This window comes from Neomonachus schauinslandi, chromosome 14, assembly GCF_002201575.2.
Source record: "Neomonachus schauinslandi chromosome 14, ASM220157v2, whole genome shotgun sequence".
Taxonomy (NCBI): Eukaryota; Metazoa; Chordata; class Mammalia; order Carnivora; family Phocidae; genus Neomonachus; species Neomonachus schauinslandi.
In genome coordinates, this window is record NC_058416.1 from 882,147 (window position 1) to 905,119 (window position 22,973).

General features: G+C 41.5%; 1 protein-coding gene across 4 annotated transcripts in view; it reads right to left on the reverse strand.

Annotated features, from left to right (window-relative positions):
- ATP9B (ATPase phospholipid transporting 9B (putative)) overlaps window positions 1-22,973 on the reverse strand; it is a 250,338-nt gene that overhangs the window by 166,017 nt on the left and 61,348 nt on the right. For all 4 annotated transcript variants that reach the window (XM_044921226.1, XM_044921227.1, XM_021686168.1 and 1 more), the window contains 2 exons: window positions 16,547-16,598; window positions 2,414-2,508 (listed from right to left, as the gene is read on the reverse strand). In XM_044921226.1, the coding sequence (XP_044777161.1) occupies window positions 2,414-2,508; window positions 16,547-16,598 (147 nt within the window). The remainder of the gene's footprint in view (window positions 1-2,413; window positions 2,509-16,546; window positions 16,599-22,973) is intronic.

Genomic DNA, 22,973 nt, shown 5'->3' on the forward strand with positions numbered 1-22,973 from the left:
GTCTCTGCGTGCACACTCTCCCACACATCCCTGACTTGTGACTTAATGACTTACTAGCTCCCCACTCGTTCCTGTCCACTGTGAAGTGGACAAAGGTCAGCTGCTTCGTGAGAAAGAGTCAATGTCAACCTCAACTATTACCTTCATCAGCTGGTCCAACAGAATCTGCTTTCCCTCATGCACAATCAACCAATCAATAAGTTGTACTAACCCACATCATATAAATTATACATAATATCCTACAGAATTTAAATAAACCGTCCCAGAACACTGAGAAGGAAGACTGAAAACAAATCATCGAGCGGTGGTCCACCTTGCACTGACTCAGAAACTGATCTAGAACAGCAGTTTGGACAATTTTCAGAAACGACTTCTGATCTGAGGAATGATGGAGACCACAGATGTACAGGAGATGCAAGACTATCTCTGTGTCTAAGGAAGGAACAATTAAAAACAGGACATACTTTGCATATATCTCGTTTTATCAACTCAATACTATACACCACATGAGCATATATATAATTTTTTAATTGGCAAACACCAATACAAAAGTGGGCAAAAGAGAAGGGCAAACCAACAAATAAATACAAATTTCTAGTGAACACGTGGTGGAAAATTTCAACCATACTAGAACAAAGAGGTACAAATGAAAACAATGAATGGTCTAAATTTTCTCTGTCAGAGATTTTTTTTCTTCAGTAGTTATTTTAAGTGTTTTAAAGCACATTCACCAATAATTACATTCTGCTGGTTACAGGGGTTTGGGCACAACTCTTCTCAGATGACCTACCACGAGCTGAAATCACAGGTGTTCCTTCACACAACCCCTGTTCTACTTTTCAGAATTTACCTGAAAAAGGAAGACTTGCTATTTACATGCCTCCTCTTAATGTTTATATATTTAAAAAAGCCAAAAACTAGGAGTTGCCTACTTGCTCCCACCCATGACAGAGGTGTACAAGGTTAGCTGATGAGCCGAGAGGGGTCATTCTCCAGCTCAGGGGTTAGGAAACCAAGACCTGGGGTTCAAATCTGACAACCTGCACTCTCTTCTGTATCACCCTTGGGGTAAGAATGGTTGTTGTTTTGTTTTGTTTTAATCTTTAAAGGGTTCGGGGGGGAAAAAAAAGGAGCAGGAAAGGCAGGAGGTTAGGCTGTGATAGACATATTACATGACCCACATTGTTATGTGACAATGAATAAATGGACAAAAGAAAGAATCAGCAACTGCTCACTAGCGACCAGAAAGTCTTGCAAGATATACACAAAACATATAAAGGAATAAATTTCAACCTAGGGACCACATAAAGCATAGACAACCAAAAACTCCTAAAGAACCAAACATTTCCCAGTCTTGCAGATGTCAAACGTATATAATTTCCAAAAGGTCCAGTGTACACACGAATGAGGAAGGCTCCTGCTGTTCATGGTAAATTAACTGTACATCATATGCAGTGCAAGTAGCTACTCCTATCCAAACCCAACCAATCTAAGGAAAGCGACCAAGTCTATAATACTACCCAAGTTCCCTTGCCTTTACCAACAAGTGCTCGAGGCAAAGGTCACTCGTAGACCACCTCAAGTTTTCTTTACTCTCCACTGCATATCAGCAGATCATGTAGGAAGAATGAAGCTCCTCTCATTCAAATACATACTAACGTCTAACACCAGCACCAAGTGGCCTCAACCGTGGCTTTGTTAAAAAAAAAAAGATGTGTGCCAGCTTAGTAGATTCTCAGCATTTGTGAGAGATCGATGAAAATGCTGAAGTCCATAAGTACTATTCTCTCTAATCCCACCTCTTGCCTATTCCCCAGGAACAAAGGGGCACTGGGCAAAGACCAGGCAAGGTGCCTGACGGTGTCCTCTTCCTTCTCTCTTGGTCACAAGACACAGTAACACTGTCCCTCCTCCTAACAGAAGAGGGTTCTCTACTGTCCCAAGTAAAGCAGAGTGGACATGCCTGTCTCCAAAAGGAGGCTTAACTTCTTCGTCTGAGTTCCACAATCTGCCAAAACTAATGGACACCAGCCTACCACAGAGTTAAGTCAGTTAGCAAAAAGGGACTCAATTATGGACTCATTTAACCCCGCCAAAAGTTCTCAATCTTAAAGATTACTCAACTGTGAGGTTTACAAATAAAAACCAGAAGGGAAAGGAAAGCAAGAGAAGAGAAAAGACGACGACAGTCCCGGGCCAACAGGAGCGCTGCAAACCCACAGCGAGAGCAAGTCATGTGCCAGACAGCAGAGAAATTACTCCGGCATAATTTTCAAGCACCCCTTGTTAGTACTACAAGAATCATTTTTAGGAACCCGTGCACTCAAGAAGTCAGCTGGTGTATGCAGAAATGGATCTGCTGCCTGGGACCGCGCACTAAGTGAGATGGCGCTGTCATTGCGAGAATGCTCACCCCCAGGGCTGGCAGCCTCTGTGTGCAGCTCACCGCCACCTTCAGCTTCCAGTCGGTTTCACCATCAAGCTGATCAGTTCGAATAAAACACGAACCTTGGAATGAGACAAGAAGATTCCAGAGTTACAGGTGCTTGAAGACCACAAGTGTGCAGCACAGTGGGATTCAGCAACGACACAAAAATCCTCAAAAGCCTTTATATATTTGATTCACAAACAAGTGCGCTGAGAAGATGCAGGTCACTAACGAATCACTTACCTGCTACGTCGTGTCCTTGCCTACGGAGGCGTATTATTAATTAGGGCTTTATTTTTAAAAAACTGCTTTGATCATTTCTACCTTTAATTCATGTTTTAATAATAAAATAATAAGTAAATACACAAAAATATCCAAGAGTGTGCCATAACTTTGCTAATAAATTATCTCACGTACCACCATAAAACATGTGTTCAATAATAAAAGCACGGCTAAAATGCCAAAACCCAGGTAAGATCTATTGTCATACAACCCAATCAAATTTTAAACATGAAAAAATATTAAAGTAAACCTCCATTCACCCTTTGACCATGCTATCACACCATTTCTCAGAACCTATCCTAAGACAGAACAGCAAAACACAAAGTGACATACATACAAAATGATCCTGTAACATTATTTATCGTAACAAAAGGCTGGGAACAGACAATGTGAGAATCAATGAATAAAAGGGAGTACACGCAGCCATGTAAGAAAGACAGGCTCGAAGACGAGGCACAGACAGGAGACAGGGAGCAAGCCAGGAAGGGATGGAGGGGGAGAGCGAGGGAGAGGAGGAGGAAGAGGAGGGAGGGAGGGGATAAAGGAAAGGGAGGGAGAAAGAGAAAGACCTCAATGTTTACTGTGAACGATCTGCAGGGTGTACACGCAGTAAGGTCTCAGGGAGGGCCTACACATGGCCAGTCCCACCAGCCACCACCACTGCGGCAACAGTCTGTCACTGTACTTTGTTTCCCACATGACTTAAGAGACCAAGAAATTGAAAGAAAAAAGCAATCATTGCTCTAAAAGTTGGAGTTCTGTAACTTTGGCTTGTAACTCCACACCTGGTCGTCTATGTAATTTAAAAGGCTAATGCACTTAAAATAATTATTAGTTTATGTTTTTTGGATATGTAACGTTTAGAGATGTAATTCTGTGACATCTACAACCAAAGGGGTGGGGATGGAGCTGTAAAGGAGCAGAGTTTTTGTATGTTACTGAACTTCAGTTGGTACAAATTCCAATTAGAGAGCTACAACTTAGGATGTTACGTGGAGATGCCACGGTAACCACACGGAAAAACAGCTACAGAGTAGACACAAAAGGAAATGAGAGAGGAATTTAACCATTTCACTACAAAATATTACCTGAAACAGAAAATAATACAGAAAATGAAGACGAAAAAGAGCTCTGAGGCACCTGGAAAACAAACTGCACAACGAGAGAAGTCTTTTTTTATCATTACTTGACCCTGTAAATGCATTAAACTCTCCAATCAGAAACAGAGATTGCCGGAGTAAGTGACAACACATAATCCAACCACATATGCGTGGAGACGAGACTCACTTTACACCCAAAGACACAAAGAGGTTGAAGTGGAATGATGGCAAGAGATACTCCATGGGAAACAGTATGGAAATTCATCAAAAAATTAAAGACAGAATTACCAAATGAGGCAGGCAATTCCACCTCTGGGTATAAACCGCTAAGATCTGAAAGCAGGGTCTCAAAAAGATATGTGTAGGGCGCCTGGGTGGCTCAGTTGGTTAAGCGACTGCCTTCAGCTCAGGTCATGATCCTGGAGTCCCGGGATCGAGTCCCGCAACGGGCTCCCTGCTCAGCGGGGAGTCTGTTTCTCCCTCTGACCTTCCCCCCTCTCGTGCTCTCTCTTTCTCATTCTCTCTCTCAAATAAATAAATAAAATCTTTAAAAAAAAAAAAAGATTCAAAAAGATATGTGTATTCACATGTTCATAGCAGCATTACTCACAAGAGCCAAAACATGAGAAAAACCCAGTGCCCATTGATGGATGAAAGGATTAAAAAAAAAAAAAAACCCAACTGTGGTCTGTATGTAGAATGGGGTATTATGGAGCCTTAAAAAGGAAGGAAATTGTGCAATATGCCACAACACAGATGAACCTTGAGTACATTATGCTAAGGGAAAGGAGCCAGTCACAAAAAGACAAACACCATAGGATTCCACTTATATGAGGTTCCTGGAGGGGTCACAGTCATAAAAACAGACAGTAGAACGGTGATTACCACTGGTGGAGAGGAGGGGAGAATGAGGAGTTATTTTTAATGGCATAGAGTTTCTGCTCTACAAGACGAAAACAGTTACAGGGATAGATTATAGGGGCAGTTGTACAATGATGTGAATGTATTTAATAAAACACCACTGAACTACATATTTAAAAATGGTTAAGATGGGGCACCTGGGTGGCTCAGTCGGTTAAGCATCTGTCTTTGGCTCAGGTCATGATCTCAGGGTTCCGGAGTCAAGCCCTAAGTCAGGCTCCCTGCTCAGAAGGGACTCTGCTTCTCCCTCCGCCCTCCTCCTGCTCGTGCCTGCGCTCATGTGCTCTCTCTCACGCACGCACACAGAAATAAATAAAAATCTTTTTAAAAAATGGTTAAGATCGGGCAATACTGTCACTTATGAGAAATATGTATTTGGTCATTCAGATGATTCAGATGACCAAATATATATTTCTCATAAGTATGTGGTCTTCATCCACAGTGCCTGGCTCTCTGCTCCCCAAACCCTCAACGTTTCCCAAGTGTTGAGAGTGCTAAAGGTGTCTTTTGTTAATGAAGGCGACTTTTGGAACCCACTCACTCAAGCTGCCAGGAGGTCCAACCATGTGATCAGAGGGCTGGAACTTTTGGCCCCACACCTGACCTCTGGGGAGGGGAAAGGGCCTGGAGGTTCAGTCAGCCAATGGTCAATGATTTAATCAATCGTGGCTATGCGAAGAAGCCTCCCTAAAAACCCAAAAGGGCTGGGTTCGGAATTTTCCGGATTGGTGAACACCTGGAGACTGGGAAGAGTGGCTGTCGGGAGAGGGCATGGAAGCTCCACACCCTTTCCCCAGACCGCTCCCTGTGCACCTCTTCATCTGGCTCTTGATTCTTACTCTTTGTCATACCCTTTAACAAACAGGTAAACGTGTTTCCCTGAGTTCTGTGAGCCGCTGCAGCAAATTACGGAGGAGGTCACTGGAACCTCCAATCTGCAGCCAGTTGGTCAGAAGCACAAGTCACATCCTGGGATTTCCGACTGGTGTCTGAATTCGGGGGCAGGAGGCAGTCTTATAGGACTGAGCCCTTAACCTGTGAGATCAGATGCTATTTCCAAGGCAGACAGTGTCAGAATGGAGTTGAAGTCTCAGACACCTTGCTGCTATCCCAAGAATTGCTTAGGTTTGTATGTGTGGGAATCTCTCCACTGCACGATGGAACTGGGTCCGGGAACTCAAGAAAAGGTAATAAATTTTATATGATGTGTATTTTAACAAAGTAAGAAAAAAGATACATTTAAAAATTAAAACCATTTGCCAGCCTTGGAAAAAAAAAAAAAAAAGACTTAACTGTAAAGCTACGGTCATCATGGCAGTGTGGTTCTGGTGAAGGAGCACACACAGATCAGCGGTGCAGAACAGAGCCCAGAAATAAGCCCCCATTAACACAGTCAGCTGCAACAAAGGAGCAAAACTGTCTCTTCGGGAAATGGGTGCTGTGACGGCAAAACATCCCCACAGCAACGGCGTCCAGACACAGACCTCACAACCTTCTCAAAAATTAACTCAAAATGGGCCACAGACCTGAATGTAAAATGCAAAACTAGAAAGTCCTAGATGAGAAGAGGGGAAAACCTAGGTGACCCTAGCGTAGTGTGGTGACCACTTTTCAGATACGGCACCGAAGGTGCGATCCGAGAGAGAAATATGTGATGAGTTGGACTTCATTAAAATTCAAAACTTCTGTTCTGCAGAAGACACTATCAAGAGAATGAGAAGACAAGCCACAGACTGGGAGAGAGAATGTTCACAAAACACACACCTGACAAAAGACTGTTATCAAAATATACAAAGAACTCCTACATCTCAAGAATAAGAAAATAACCTGATTAAAAAATGGACTACAGGGCGCCTGGGTGGCTCAGTTGTTTGAGTGACTGCCTTTGGCTCAGGTCATAATCCTGGAGTCCCGGGATCGAGTCCCGCATCGGGCTCCCTGCTCAGCGGGGGGGGGTCTGCTTCTCCCTCTGACCCTCTTCCCTCTCGTGCTCTCTGTCTCTCATTCTCTCTCTCTCAAATAAATAAATAAAATCTTTAAAAAAAAAAAAAATGGATTACAGACCTGAACAAAGAAGACCCACGGGTGGCAAATAAGCACATGAAAAGGGGCTCCACATCGTCCTGTGTCATCAGGGAGACAAGTTTCAACCACAAGGAGACACCACTGCACACCGATGAGAACGGTGCCCAGCGCTGACGGGGATGGGGGAGCAGCAGGGACTCGTACTCACTGCTGATGGGGACGCAACGTGGCGGAGCCGCTGTGGAAGTTGGGCGGAAGTCTCACCAAGCTAGACACAACCGTACTGTATAATCCAGTGACCGTGCGGCTTGGCACTTACCCAAAGAACGTACAAACTTAAGTCAACACAAAAACCTGCACACGGATCTTACAGCAGCTTTTCTCGTAACGGCCAAAACCTGGAAGCAACTAGGATGTCCTTCAATAGGTAGATGAATAAACTATGGTGCATCCAGACAATGAAGAATTATTCAGCGCTAAAAAGAAATGAGCTGTCAGACCATGAAAGACACGGAGAAAGCTCATAATGCACACCACTGAGTGAAAGAAGACAATCTGATACGGCATTCTGGAAAAGGCAAAATTATGGAGTAAATAAAGCGATCGGTGTTTGCTGAGGAATGAATAGATGGAGCACAGAGGATTTTTACAAATAATATCATGAAGGAAAACACTGTATGATGCCATATGGCAGATACATGTCTACATTTGTCCAAGCCCACAGAAGGCACCCCACCAAGAGCGAAGCCTCACGTCAGCTGTGGACTCCGGCTGATAGCGACGTGCCGGGCTGGGTCTATCACTGGTAACAAACGCACCACTCCACTGGGGCCTACTGATGATGGGGGAAGCGATACGTGTGTGAGTGCAGGGTACGTGGAAAATCTCTGTACCTCCCTCTCACCTTTCTGAAAACCCATAATTGCTCTAAAAAAATTAATGTCTGAAAGGATATTTTAAAAATGCATTCAGATTAATACAAAGATATATCAACAAAAATATTATCAAGTTGATCCTTTAATGGGTCCACTATAAATGTATTTTCTCTTCCTTATGATTTTAAAAACATTTTCTTTTTTTCAGCCTACTTTGTTGTAAGAATACAGCATGTAATACAGAGAACATATAAAATGTGTTAACAGACTTGATGTTATTGGTAAGGGTTCCAGCCAACAGCAAGCTATTAGTAGTTAAGTTCTGGGAGAGCCCAAAGTTATATGTGGATTTCCAACTGCGTGGGGAGTGGGGGATGGGCAGGGCGGGGTGGGGGGGTTGGTAAGCAGCCCTAACCCCCAGGTTGTTCAAGGGTCAATTGTACAAACATGGGATCTCTACAGTAAAGAGAGAAACGCTGCAGATAACTGGAACTGCACCACAGAAACCCACATTTCAATTTATATTTGAACACCTGCAGAGATGGAGACTCCCCTTCCTGGTACTTTTCTCATATTTATATTTCAGGGCTCCCTTCTGCTGTCTATCAGTGTTGGCCCTATCCATCAACTTTGCTGACACTCTGCCACCGATCGATGCGGCTCAGCACCAGGGCGGCTCTGGTGGACGGCTGACTGCATGCGCGGTCGTTTACCAGCGCTCACGCTATGACAGTTATCGGCCGACTACACCTCCTCTCCACTTCAGCAGCTAATTTCGTCAATAACTTATCTCATGGCCTTTTCCCTTTTATCCAGAAGACAGCGAAACAGAAACATTAAATAAAAGGTTTTCACAATATTTTAAACTAGTTATTTATTAGCATTGATGGCGTAACTCTCAGTGTCCTGGGTGAAACAGGTTTTAACTTTAAAGGAAGATACAGAAATCGTAAGGTTACTGGTAGAGGGAAAAAAGCCCGTGGCTGCTCACAGGCTGTGGTCACCCAGTAGAGAGAGGGCCTAAAACTTCCAATGTGGTGGCTTCTAAGTTGCTTAGATTCAGAAGACAGAACCAGACGATGCTGGTTGAGTTTTCTGGTATCTAACAGAACCTGTTAAAAATCACTTATCCAGGGGGGCCTGGGTGCCTCAGTCAGTTAAGTGTCCAGCTCTTGATTTCAGCTTGGGTCACGATCTCATGGTCATGACACTGAGTCCGCGCTTGGCGTGGCGTCTGCTTAGGATTCTCTCTCCCTCTGCGTCCCCCCCACCTTCTCTCTTCCTCTCTCTCTCCCTCCAAAACAAAACAAAACAATCACTTACCCAAAGAGCAGCTGAAATAATATGGTTATTTAAGAGTTAAATTGTTAAGGTGATTTAAAATGGTTAAAATAAACTATTAGATATTTATAATTAAAACAACAAAAATAAAACTGGATAGTGGTGGCGAGGTTGTACATACTGACAAATGTTAAGAAGAGATTTACTGATAGCTTCAAAAATGGAAATACAGACTTGAAGATTTTGCAGCAAATGCAGCAGTGCCGCCAACTTGTACCCCAAGTCACAGGGCACGGCTGCGCCCCTCCTCAACACGGGCTTACACACAGCTTCTCTTCCGCGTGTACTCAAAATCCACACAACACCCACTACACCGAGAACATTCTTCCGGGGACCAAGGGTCCTACTGACCTCAGTAAGTGTTTCGTCTAATAATCAGAGAAGCAAATGAGCAAAATCCAAAGGAGTAAAACAAGTTCTGGGACACACATGTAGTGCTGACAAGTAACCCAGACTCAAGATTCTAAAACAGAACCCACACTCCATCACTTGGGGCACACCCAATGTCCTGTTCTAGAAATGAGATGGAGCGGTTTCTGTGAAAGTCAGAGGGGCAGGGATTCGGCTGGAAATGAAAAGTGGCTACAACGTACAGTTGAGGGAAAGAAGACCCGTAGCATCCAGAAAAGTCTCCTTCACAAAGCAGTAGACTAGCTCTGTGAGTATAATTGTCTTTTCTGCCATGACGGGGACCCCTCTGAACCTCAAGGGCCAAGGACCACAATTACAGAGACCACTGGGGGGTGGGGAGGAGGACAGATAAAGTGCCAGAGAGAGGAATTCAGGGACATGGGATTTAATACAAGTACACTTCTTCGGGGCCTGGCTCCTTTAGAAAATACCTTCCAAAGATCGTTATGGGGAGAAACTAACACAACGCTCCAAACTAAGAAGAAATAAATATGGTATCTACTTTCTTGATTAGAAGCTGTTCCACACTCCTCAGAAAATATATGGAGACATATATGCATAATAAAAAGTCATTTCTCTCTGAACAAGAAGGCTACTAATATTTACTGAGCACCTGCTAAGCGCCAGTCCTGGCCTACATATATTTGAGGTCCTGTTGGACAGTCGGGTAGGGAACATGCCCCTGTTTCAAGCTCAGAGGTGCACTGCCCTGAGGTCTCACTGGGACGGGCAGGATGAACGGCACAATGCCATCAGGAGGCCCATGTGACTTCAAACCCCTCTGCTGTACAATCACATAAAATCCGCCAGTCGATTAGTGAACACTCTGAACTGTTATACAGACATCAAACACTTTGAGTGCTGGTTGTTCAGACATGTTTCTTTTTTGTGATTTGGCTGACCTAATTCTGTGAAGTCCATTTACCCTGTAGCATGCACCACCCCCCTCCTGTCCCTGACCAGATTTGAATTCCTGGCTTTCTAGGGGCTGCTCCTGGCCCCACATCAACTTCCTGTTGGTCAAAAGTGGTGTCTGAACTCACGGAGTCAGATTTTCACCCTTTACCACTGGATACACATGGCTTAGAGGCTATTCTCCCCAACTGGGAAGTTCGTTCTTGATTCTGCCCTTAGTTCAGCCAGGAATGGACCAGCAGCTTGCAGGTTGTCTCTGTCCACGCTCCTGGGCCCCCAGCCATGGTTTTGGCACACGTACAATCTTCTAGACCAACGGGGAGGCATGTGATTCTATTTCTAAGCTCAGCTTCGCAGGAACTACCACTGGCCGTGAGCAGTACACCCAGAGACTGTGCTTAGGGCCCCCGAGACAAGCAAGGCTTTGGCTCTGCTCATGGATGTGTCTCCTGGAGACCTTCTCAAGACTGCCCCACTCTGACTCCTCCTGAGCAGAGTAGACTAGCACATGCACGCAGTGTTGAGCGTGATCCTGTGGGACTCCTTTTGGCTGACTCTTTCCCTGGTTCTGGTGGTGAAGTTTCTCACTGGGCTGCTCTGTCCTTTGTTGGTATATATCACGGATCCTCCCTTTGAACGACTGGCCACCAAGCTCTCCATTGTTTTCACCACCACCCATAGGCATGAACTGGAGCAAGGTCTGCAAAGGTCTGGGCCAAGACACGGGAGAATGGAAGAGGACAGCAATCAGTTTTATCTGGAGGGGCACCTTGCTTGCTTCTAAGTGGGCGCTGGGATTAGGGGAGGCGTTGTGGCAGCCCTTCCAGCCCTACAAGCTAGCTGGTGGGGCTAACCAGCTGGGGCTCCATTACTCCCAGATTATCAAAACGGGGCAGAGCTCTTGCCTCTGGGTGGGAGCTGGTGAGCAGAAGGGAGGCCCAGTCCACCAGGCCTGGGGAAGTGCGCGGCTAGTGGACACCCCTTGCAGGGTGACGCCCTGGCCTTAGCCTGGCAGCAGCAGGGAGATGGAGCCAGCCCCCGAATTCTGGGCTGCACTGGCAGGAGCAGAAGCTTCTTCCCCACGGAGGCAAATGCCACAGAATCAGTTTGTTCTTACTGAGAGGATCTCTGAAGAATATTAATTAGTCTCAAAAGATACATAACTGGACACTTAGGGATTCTCTTCAATGAAAACAAAAAAGTCCTCCAGCACTTTTCAACCAGGGGTGATTTCCCCCCTGGAGTGCGGGCACTTGGAAACTTGTGGAGGCCCTGTTTGTTTTCAAACCTGCTGCTGGTATCTCGTGACCCGGGGCAGGAGTGCTGCTCAGCAGCCTACGGCAGGTAAGACCGACGGCGCCAGTGAAGAGCGACGTGGCCCCGAGTGTCAGCCGCGCTCTAAGAGAGGCTCCTGTTCCCGGGGCACAGCAGGAAGGGCCAGTCTTGAGCTGAACACCAGCTCTGCACCTCAGTCACCAACGCTCCCTGCCACTTACCTCGCCCCACTAAAGTTTTCATCTGCACGGGGGGTGGGGAGGAATCGGACTGACTTCAGAGTTGCATTGTAAAATTCAGAGGAAAATCTACTGAAGTCTGCCAGTGAGAGCCGTACGCCGGGAACTCATTTAGCGACCTCTTTCTCAAGTCTGGGGAACTAGTGAAGGTAGACAGGTCAGTCAGAACGTATCTTCACCGAGCCCAGTCCAGGACACCTCTTACATAGTGTCCTAACGCTAAAACGGGTCTGTGCAAACCCACATCCGTGCTAGACGCATTCTCCCTTGAGCCCTCTGGAAGAAGCTGTAGTCCTGCACGTACCACGAGCGTTTTCTTGCTCTTACTACTTTTCTCCACCAGCCAATGCACCTTCACCTAATCACAGTTCAGGATCTGGAACGTGCCCCACGCAAACCCTTCACCAATGGCACTTCCAAGCCTTGTAGCTGCTCTCTGCCGCGGTGCTGCCAGCACGATTCCAGGAGGGTCACAGAGGCCAAGTCACTTTCCCAAGGCTCCGGAAGATGGAGCGCTATGAAATGACTTCTGAGTCATCTACTGTATCAAGTGAAGACTTACCCAGGAGACCTTTGTCTGATTACATGTACTTTGAAAGATATATCTAAACACATAAATAAATTTTGTTATGCATTACTTGCCAAAGGACCCACCACAAGGAGAATATTTTACAAACTGGTTTCAATTAAAAAGGAGAATAGGAAAATTTGTAGTGGATGTTATTTTACAGTTAAACAGTTTTTCAAACTTGATTTTTTTTTTCCTCTTAAAATATATGCATGTTTATACGTGTGTGTGTATGTGCTTATGTGTGTTCTGATACAAAAGTAGCCGCGTAGGGACCGGATTCTAGATTCTGTCTGACACATACTTTGAGATGTCAGTGCCAACAGCTCTGCTCTAGGTTTGCTTTCTAATACAGAAAATAAGAAGGGAGAATCTCTAGAGTCTTCTGTATTTCAAATATTCTGTTTCTAAAAGTGAAAGTAATACCTAGGTTCTGTAAACTTATTAAACACTGGAAGCAATATAGTTGTCTTTTTTTTTTTTTTTTAATTTTATTTATTTATTTGACAGAGAGAGACACAGCGAGAGAAGGAACACAAGCAGGGGGAGTGGGAGAGGGAGAAGCAGGCTTCCTGCCGAGCAGGGAGCCCGATGCGGGGCTCGATCCCAGGACCCCGGGACCATGACCTGAGCCGAAGGCAGACGCTTAACGACTGAGCCACCCAGGCGCCCCTATAGTTGTCTTTCTTTAAAGAAAAAAGGACATGCTTCACGTTAAATAATTATATGCTGCTTTAAAAATTTAGGGGCAATAGACATATTGCTTATCTTCGAGTACAGTTCACATTACCAACCTCGCAGTAACTGACAGGATTTAAAAAAAGAGACTGAACTGTAGCAAAGTCAGAAGTATGGCCAACTTGCCATGTCTTACACGTACTACATCTAATAATGTTTAACAGCAAGCACTAGCTACAATGGAGGCCAGTGAAGGCTCAGCAAAAATGAATTATTAAATTGGTCTGCTTATATCCCGTTACAGACTTCTTATGAATACTTGATTTTATTTTGTATAATTGACAAGAGCTGACAGGAAAGGACAGGTTTAATGACAATCAAATGAAGATCAACTAGGCTATGTGTCACACAGGAGCGCTGCCTCAAGTGGTGATAAGGTAAGTGATGGGACACGATGAGACTGAGCACCGGAGTCTGTCATACACGGTGATAAGTTATCCTGTAATATTAGTAGATTGTCTGCAACAGCTCAGGAATCCAATAGCTCTGAGAGAGATGGGCACAGTATATGCCCAACAAAAGAAAACCAGACACTGACTTCACATATGTAATACCAGATCGTTTGCCATTAAACTTAATTTCTGAATCATTTATATGACTTAATGACTCCACATGAAATTTTTAAGCTGGTGGGAAGATGAACAGCACCAAAGAGAGAATGTGGATGAGTACAGTGTCAGTTACCTACCCCTGCACCACTAACAGGTGACGGCTGAGCTACTGTAATATGTCCCAAACACTTAAACTATAAGGTCATCACTGAGGAGACAAGTGAAAAAGATATTGGCATTTATAAGAGATTGATGAAAATTAGTTCTAAAGCATTAATTTCTCCTAATACCACTAAAAGAACTGTGTGCATTCAGGAGATATTTGATCTGAATTAAGAAACTGATGAAGCAATTGATTAATTGGCATTTAAGCCATCAGTCCCCACATCCATCAACAGCTTCATCTGCATTCTAAACAATTAGATGCCGGCCCCACAGAAAGCCCTGTGTTAATACACAGTCAATATGACACCACAAAGAGACTCCCTGAGCTGCAACTGTCCAAGCTCCGACACACCACACAGATTTAAGACTTTTATACTGGCTAGGGTTTGAAGATTTTTATTTTAGTAGACAATGCACTATCAGATTCTTCTGAACTGAAACTGAAAAGTAATAATATCAATAGTGTTAGTTGATACACAAAAAATTCTGAGTATGTGTACTTTTGAAAACGAGACAATTAAAAAACTTAAAATAATCACTTAAAGTCACAGAAACAGAATTTCCAAAGCTAAGAATTCCTGATTTAAAGCAGTATCATGACACACATTTTATCCAGCTGTGAAGCTATTTGGTCCATTTCAGAAAAAGAAGAAAAACAGCATGAAATAGCAATCTGACATTTTAATACCTGTATATCTACAATCAGTGAATTGTTAACAATTTAAATTTAATAGAAAAAAATAATAAAACTGAGAACTGTAAGCTTAGAGGCGCCCTGGGCGGCTCAGTCAGTTAAGCGTCTGCCTTTGGCTCAGGTCATGATCCCACCATCCTGGGATCAAGCCCTGAGTCAGGCTCCCTGCTCGGCGGGGAAGCCTGCTTCTCCCTCTCCCTATGATTGCTCCCCCTGCTTGTGCTCTCTCTCTGTCAAATAAATAAATAAAAATCTTTCAAAAAAATTTTAAAAAAAGATTCTCAAAGAGATCCAGGACCTACAAAATATTAAGTATCATTATACTACAACATGTCCCTATAACATGAAACCCAAAGGAAAACTAGAGGGAAAGAGAATGTTTTTAAAACATCATCAGTTTAGGGCGCCTGGGCAGCTCAGTTAGTTAAGCGTCTGCCTTCGGCTCAGGTCATGATCCTGGGGTCCTGGGATCGAGCTCCGCATCGGGCTCCCCCTGCATGGCGGGGAGCCTGCTTCTCCCTCTCCCTCTGCCTGCCACTCCCCCTGCTGTGCTCTCTCTCTCTCTCTCTCTCTCCATCAAATAAATAAATAAAATCTCTAAAAAAAAAAAAAGTCATCAGTTTAGATATGTTATTTATCCAAAGCTAACATAATATAGAGTATCTCATTTGCCTAATGCTCTAATATTCTATCTATGTTTTGCTGGCTATAAGTCATTCAGAGGCTGAAGAACTAAAACTGCTGTTAGTCACATGATCTTCAACAAGGCATTCACATTGTTCAGCCCTCAGACTCCTCCTCTAGAAAATGGACAGTTCTCATCATCTTCCAGTTTTAAAGTGCTGGATTTCCTTCATCTTTTATCCCCTAACAAAACCTGTTATTTCTTTTAAGTTAATTATCTAAAAAACATTTCCATATTTAGGATAATGTTCCTAATCTCATATATATTTCTACCACAATCATTAAAAGGGTCATTAATATGAAAGCATTTCTCAAACGCAAACATTTTTCTATTCATTATATTGAATACATTTAGAAACAAAGACAAACATCATAAACAATAGGTGATGTAAACAGGGATGGCAATGTGAAAATCTCTGAAAATCCATTTCTCCAGAACTATAATGAGAACATCAGTAAAAATCATCCAAAGCAACTTTTTCAGAACTCTGGAGAATAATCCAAGCCTTGCAACAACCCCGGGTGCATTTACTCGAGACACATGGCTCCATGGAGCTACAGAAGAGGTGAAGACCAGGCCTGGAAGCAGCCAGCTGGCCTCCTTTGGCCAGCCCTCAGAGCACAGCCCCATCTCACTGGACAGGAAACGGAGTCCAGCTGTATTTCTGAGAAGAAAGGGAATGGACTGGAAGAGGAGCTCTCTAGTCTGCTCCACAGGAAGAACAAAACCTCCCGTTGAGTAACACACAATAAAGTAAATGTATCAAGTGTACTTGATTATTAGGTGTAGCTGAACTCTTCTGTTAATGAACACATAGTTCTTCTCCTTGACCACATGAGGCTTCCATCTCATTTCCCCTTTTCCACCTTCTTCTCGCTGGTGAAAGCTCAGGTCATATAAGTATCATTTATCCTGTGAAGCCCACTTCAACTCACCTACACAAACTGTCTGCTTCCTCTTCTGTTCCCCCCACCCATCTTATGGTAAATGAACGTAAATAAACGTTTGCTGAATTAATAAAACTGCAAATACAGAATAGCAATCAAATTTCAAGCAACATCATTTAATTACTTAGATATCAATATAGCTTTGAATGAAAGCACTCATTTGATATAAAGGTTGTGATAGGATTATATTTTTTAAAACAAACATATACACCAAAGATTTTCATTTTAAATATCAACAGTTAAATGTGACTTAGAATTAATGAATTCAATGTATTATCATTCGAAGAAAACTTTTTATAAGAATAAATTTAACTTTTACCTTTCAAAATGAAAATTAAACTGCTAAAATACTAAATGATCAGCAATTTAAATACAAATAAAAATACCTGCTTTTTCTGATGTCCTAAGAAATACCATGTCTGATGGAATTCTTTGATTCTGCAGAGAGTAATATAAAACACTAATTATCGATATGCAAGTTTATAAAGTAATACCATTCTATTACAAAGTAGAAATAGCTAGTAAAAACAATTAACTAAAAAAAAAGTTAGAATTAAAATTTATACTGAAGCAATTAACATTAATAATTTAACAATTTGTATAATTTATACTTAAATTCATTTTTTAGTTGGACTTTTTTAACGATTCTTTCCCCTGTTAACAAACCATGAAAACAGCATTTGTGATGACTTGAAAACTTCTCCATTTCTGAAAAATGTTAAATATTGCCTTTTCTGTGGCCTCTTTGTTAACTGAACTCACACATACAATATAGCAGTTTTTGCCCTATAATAAATTATATTCTCCCTAGTAGACTAAATAACCCTGGAAAGTGAGAATAGGATTCTTCCAAAGCCTAACACAAAACAGAACACATCATAAATAAAACACTTACTGAATGTTGAATAAATGAATAAATGTACAACTGAGCAGACAAAAAAGTAAACCCTATAAATTTGAGAGATATTCTTTTATAAAGCAGAAAAGGACAAAAACTCAAAGGTACTTAGAGCATATAAACTTATACAAGTATTCGCTATTCGTGTATTTATTTAATCATTACTAATAATTTTGTGAATTGGAAAAGCTGTATCCAACTAAAGAAAAAATATATAGTAAGAACACTTCACACAATTTCATGAAGTACTTATATTTTTTGAGACCTAAGTAAAGATTTACCCACACATGATAAAGAAATGGACTACCTGTCAGTAAGCAAGCAATAAAAACAAATATAAGTCGTTAAAGGTGAAAACGATATGTTGTGGGATAAAGCTACCTTTTTCTAACATGAATAAAGAAAGGTCAATTATTAACATCTAAAGAACTATTAGGTCAAAAAAGAAATCACAATGGAAATTAGAAAATATTTTTAACTGAATGATAATAAAAACTCAGCGCAGCAAAGTGTGTGAAATCATTCTGCCAGAGCCAAAGGAAAGTGTTAAGAGGAAAATATACACAATTAAATGCATACAATATATAAAGGAAGCTAAAAATACAAGCTAAATATCCACTTGAAAGCAGGGGCGGGGGGAGCCAATGAACCCCAAAGAAAGTACAAGGATGCAAGCAAATATAAAAACAGAAATTAATGACCTAGGAAACAAGTATATAAATAGAAGTAATGAACAGCAAGAAAGTATTTTTTAAATACGCCCATTTCAGTAATAAGAAAAACTAAGGTTAGACTATAACTAACAAAAGACAAGTTCTCTAAACAAAAGCTATCAAACATTATTAAGAGAAGTTAAATAAAACCTAAACACACAGAATACATCACTCTCTAAAATCAGAATGCAAAGATGTCATGTGCCCATCAAGTGATATATATATTTAACACAAATCCAATCAAAATCATAACATGTTTTTTGAGAGGAATTGACAAGGTATTCCTAATATTTAGAGGGAAATGCCAAGGCCAAGAATGAACAAGACAAATGTGAGAAACGTGGAAGGTTGATTCTACAATATAACAAAACTAAAATATTAATAATAGTAGAGCAATTAAGACAAGATGGTATTCCTCTAAGATAGATAATTATACCAATGGGAACACAGAGACTCCAGAAGGGAGGCTCACACAAAAATGGACACTAGATTAATGAGAAAGGTGCTCCTGCAGACCAACGAGCACACTGTGGTCTTCTCAATAAACAGTATTGAGAAACTAATTTATTAGGTATCTATAGGAGATGACAGGAGCTAATAAATACTAAAGCTCTATATCAATCAAAACATAAGAATATATTCCAAATGAATTCTGCTTCTAAATGTCAAAGTCAAAACTATAAAGCCCTAAAAGATATTACAGAATATTTTCACAACTTTCTGGTAGGGAGTAATTTCTTCCCCACCAACCCTAACAAGATTCCCCCTTCTCCACAAACAAAAATTTAAAAAACAAAACAAAAATCCCCAACTAACTCCAAATGAAAAGATTAATAAAGGTGTCCAACTTGATTATTTTTCAAGAAAATGCGTGTTAAAACCACAACTACTACATACATACTGGAAATGCTAAGGTATAAAGGCTGACAATGCGAATTGTCAGCAAACATGTGAAGCAACAACTCTTACACACTGCTCATTACAGTATAACTGGATACATTACCTTGCAAAATCATTTGCAGTACCTACTGAAGTGGAACCTCGCACACTCCAAAACCCAACAATTCCACTCTTTAGGTATATACACGCTAGCAATGTGTGCCAACTGAGCCAAGTATGACATGGAATTATCATTTCTAATAGGCAAGACTAATAAGCTACCCAAATATCCAGCAACAGTAGAATGGATAAAAGACATACTACGTAACAACAAAATGAATGAATTACGGCTACACACAACAAAATGGGAGAATCTCACAAACAGTACTGGGTCCAAAAAAAAAAAAAAAAAAAGGCACTCACCTAAATACACCCCTCTACCCCATGGAGTTTTCTAGGCACCCATGTTGAAAAGCAATTAACCACAAATTTAAGGCTTTATTTCTGAACTTTCAATTCTGAATTTTTGCAAGTTCTACGCTGTCTAGGTTATTCTAACATTGAATAAAGTTTTGAAATGGAAAAGTGTGAATACTACAATTTTATTCATCTTTTTCAAAACTGTTTTTCACTATTCTGGGTCCCTTGTGTTTCCATATAATTTTAGAATCAGCTTGTCAATTTCTGCAAAAAAGTCAGCTGGGATGTTGAGAGGGATAACACAGAATATGTAGATCAATTTGGGGAGTACTGCCATTTTAACAATATTAATACTTCTAATCCATGATATATATGATGTCTTTCCATTTATTTAGGTCTTCTTTAGTATATTTTGACACTGCCCTGTAGTTTTCAAAGTACAAGTTTTGCACTTTTGCTGCTTATTCTTAACAATTATCTTATTTATAAGTATTTTATTCTTTTTAATGTTATCATAATGGAATTTTTTTCTTAAAAAAATCACTTGAGCATTTGGGTGTGTCTATTTCTGGGTTCTCCACACCGTTCCACTGATCTTTATTTCTTCTTACACACTGTGTTGGTAAATAAAGCTAGGTAGTATGCCTTAACATCAGGAAGTGATCCTTCTCACTTTGTTCTCCTTGTCAAGGCTGTTTTTGCCATTTTAGCCTTGACAAATTAGTTTTAGAATAAGCTTATTTTATCTAAAAAAGTAAAAACAAAAAACAAAACTTCGGGGCACCTGGGTGGCTCAGTCGTTAAGCGTCTGCCTTCGGCTCAGGTCATGACCCCAGGGTCCTGGGATTGAGCCCCGCATCAGGCTCTCTGCTCTGCGGGAAGCCTGCTTCTCCCTCTCCCGCTCCCCCTGCTTGTGTTCCCTCTCTCGCTCCCCCTGCTTGTGTTCCCTCTCTCGCTGTGTCTCTCTCTGTCAAATAAATAAATAAAATCTCTAAAAAAAAAAAAAAAAGAAAAAAAAAACCTCGCTGAGATTTTAATGGGAATTGTATTAAACCTATATTCAATTTTAGGAAAACTGGAATTTTACAGTGTCTTTGATTACTTTCATGAACACACTGTTATTTTCAGCATACCTAAGATTTTGTTTTCACAGTAGTGCCTGTAAGAGTACTTCATTTTTAATTTCAGTTTCCACATGTTGGAAATGGGATTGATATTTGAGTGGTGATCTTATAATTTGCCACTTTGCTGAACCTATTCATTATCATTAGTTCCAGGTTTTTCATCAGTTCCTTGGGATTGTCTATATACACAATCATGTCGTCTGCAAATGGGGACATTTTCATTTCTTCCTTTCCAATCTGAATTCCTTTAATTTCCTTTACTTGCCTTATTCTATGTAGCTAGAAATGTTAGTTAAATAAGAGCGGTTAAGAACAAACATCCGTGACTTACTCCCAATCTGAAAGGAGAGGCATTCAGAATTTCACTGTTAAGTATGATGTTGGCTATATGTTTTTACAGATACCCTTTAAACATAATTAAGGTAATTACCATCTAATCCAGACTGTGGAGAGTTTTTATCATGAATGGGTGTTGGATGTAGTCACATGTTGTTATGATCATATAATTTTCTTTCAGCCTATTCATAGAGTGGATTACACTGGGTGATTTTAGAATGCTGAAATGGGCCTTAGGTACCTGGAATAAACTCCACGTCATCATGATGCCGAATTTTCTATGTATATTGTGGATATCAACTGGCAATTATTTTCTTTTCTTTTTTTTTTTTTTTTTTTAAAGATTTTATTTATTTGACAGAGAGAGAGAGAGCGCGAGAGAGGGAACACAAGCAGGGGAGTGGGAGAGGGAGAAGCAGGCTTCCCGCAGAGCAGGGAGCCCGATGCGGGGCTCGATCCCAGGACCCTGGGATCATGACCTGAGCCGAAGGCAGACACTTAACGACTGAGCCACCCAGGCGCCCTGGGTGTCACTTCTTTATCCACTCTATCTCAGGATTGGTATATTCGGACTGTTCATAATAAAAGTAATTACTGACACATTAGAGTATAAGTCTGCATTTTATTATTTGTTTTCTGTTGGTTTCCTCTGGTATTCATTCTTCAGTTTCAAATTTCCTGCTTTCTTGTGTGTTACCTGAACCCTTTTCAGGAGTCCATCTTAGTATCTCAGACTGTATCTCTATGCACATTTTTCGTAGTGTTTGTTCTGGGTATTAAAATATGCATGCTAATACTTATTAAATTGTTTAAAATATTTATTAAATTGCATTCCCTCAAAAAAACAGGATAAAGAAACTGTCTTTCAAATTTAGCTGTTAAAAAAGATGTTTAGGCTGAGTAATGAAGGAGGACCCTCAAGTGTCACCTTCAATCCTGCTCTGTTTGTGTCCTCTGGATCCCTCTCAAACACCTGGACTTCAGAGCTGATGTTAGGACCTGGACAACCTTCAACTTCTAAGTCTCCTGTTCCAAACAGTTACCCTACTTGACACATTCCTCAAGTAATAATATTTAAGTCGACATATTTGTCTACAATTTTAGGTACTTCTTAGGAGGGTTCCTTCTTAAGCCAGGAAACAATCTTCGGGTTTTCTTTCTTCGCCCTGCATGCATGATCTAACGCTGACTCTGTACAGTTCTAGCCTACCACTTTCTAAGTGCATGTCAATGAGCTGCTTCTCCGAGGGAGAGTCTGAGGCTGGAAAACGAGGAGTTTATACCCGGATTCATCTAACATGAAAGCCCACATTCTACTCTCTCCCATTGTCCCAGGCTGCTGCTCTCCTGTGAGGAGACACTGGTCCAGATTTGGTGAACACACTTCAAAGACCCATACAATGACTATCAATACACTAATTTTAATTTCACATTCAGATACAGAATTAGAAGGGCTACCCTCAAACATAAAATCCACCATGGAAATATCCAAGCATTAATTCCTGAGTAGCAGTATGGTCAAATAACAGAGAAATTACTTTTCTGGTTAGTGATAAGTACTGCTAGGATCCTTAAATAAAAAATAAAAGGACAAAGCCATTTGCAACCATATCGTTACTATTTCTTTATGACGGTTAAGTCAACCAGTAACTTTTATCACTACAAAAACCACAAAATTGGTTTAACAAACATAAACCCACTAAAAATTTATCATTTCATAGTAATTACTAGAAATTATGTCTCAAATCTTTTAGTATGAGTGTAAAACTGGAAATACAAAAAAACTAAGTCAGGTACAGAGGCCACCCCTATTTTTTACTGTACAACAACATTTCCTAAAGGTTAGTGAAAATATTTTAGAAGTCCTTCTGCTGCCAAATCTGTAAACATCAGGGTCAGGTAGGGACCGTACACATGCTCGTATACAATATGGATCTAGTGTGGGAGGACCATCCACACCGCGCTGCCCATGGAGCACTGAAGTGGCAAACAGAAAGAAAGATATACAGCTACCACCACATTCAAGTAAAACGTCTACCTGGATGTCTACAAAGGCCCACGTCACTCATCAACCTCTCGCAGGTGGAGAGCACACCTGGGAGGCCAGCGAGAAGCTCAAGGGGAATGCCCAGACATAGATCTAGATGTCTATCTTTCACATCCACCTATATGACTAAAGAGATGAGCTCTTACAACGTGGCCAAGAAGGGCTCACATGTTACTCAGTAAAAATGGAAGCACCAAAGGGCACACCACTCCACCAACCTAGGCTGCAAAGGGAAGGAGAACGTGCCTAAACAGGAGAGCAAAGGAAATGAGGCCAAATAGCATTCCCTGATCCACAACGAGAGACTACCTGCTCTTCAAACCCCACCATCAACACTATACCATCTCTTCCAAGGGAAACAAGAGGTGATGGATGTCACCGCTGCCACCAGGTCCC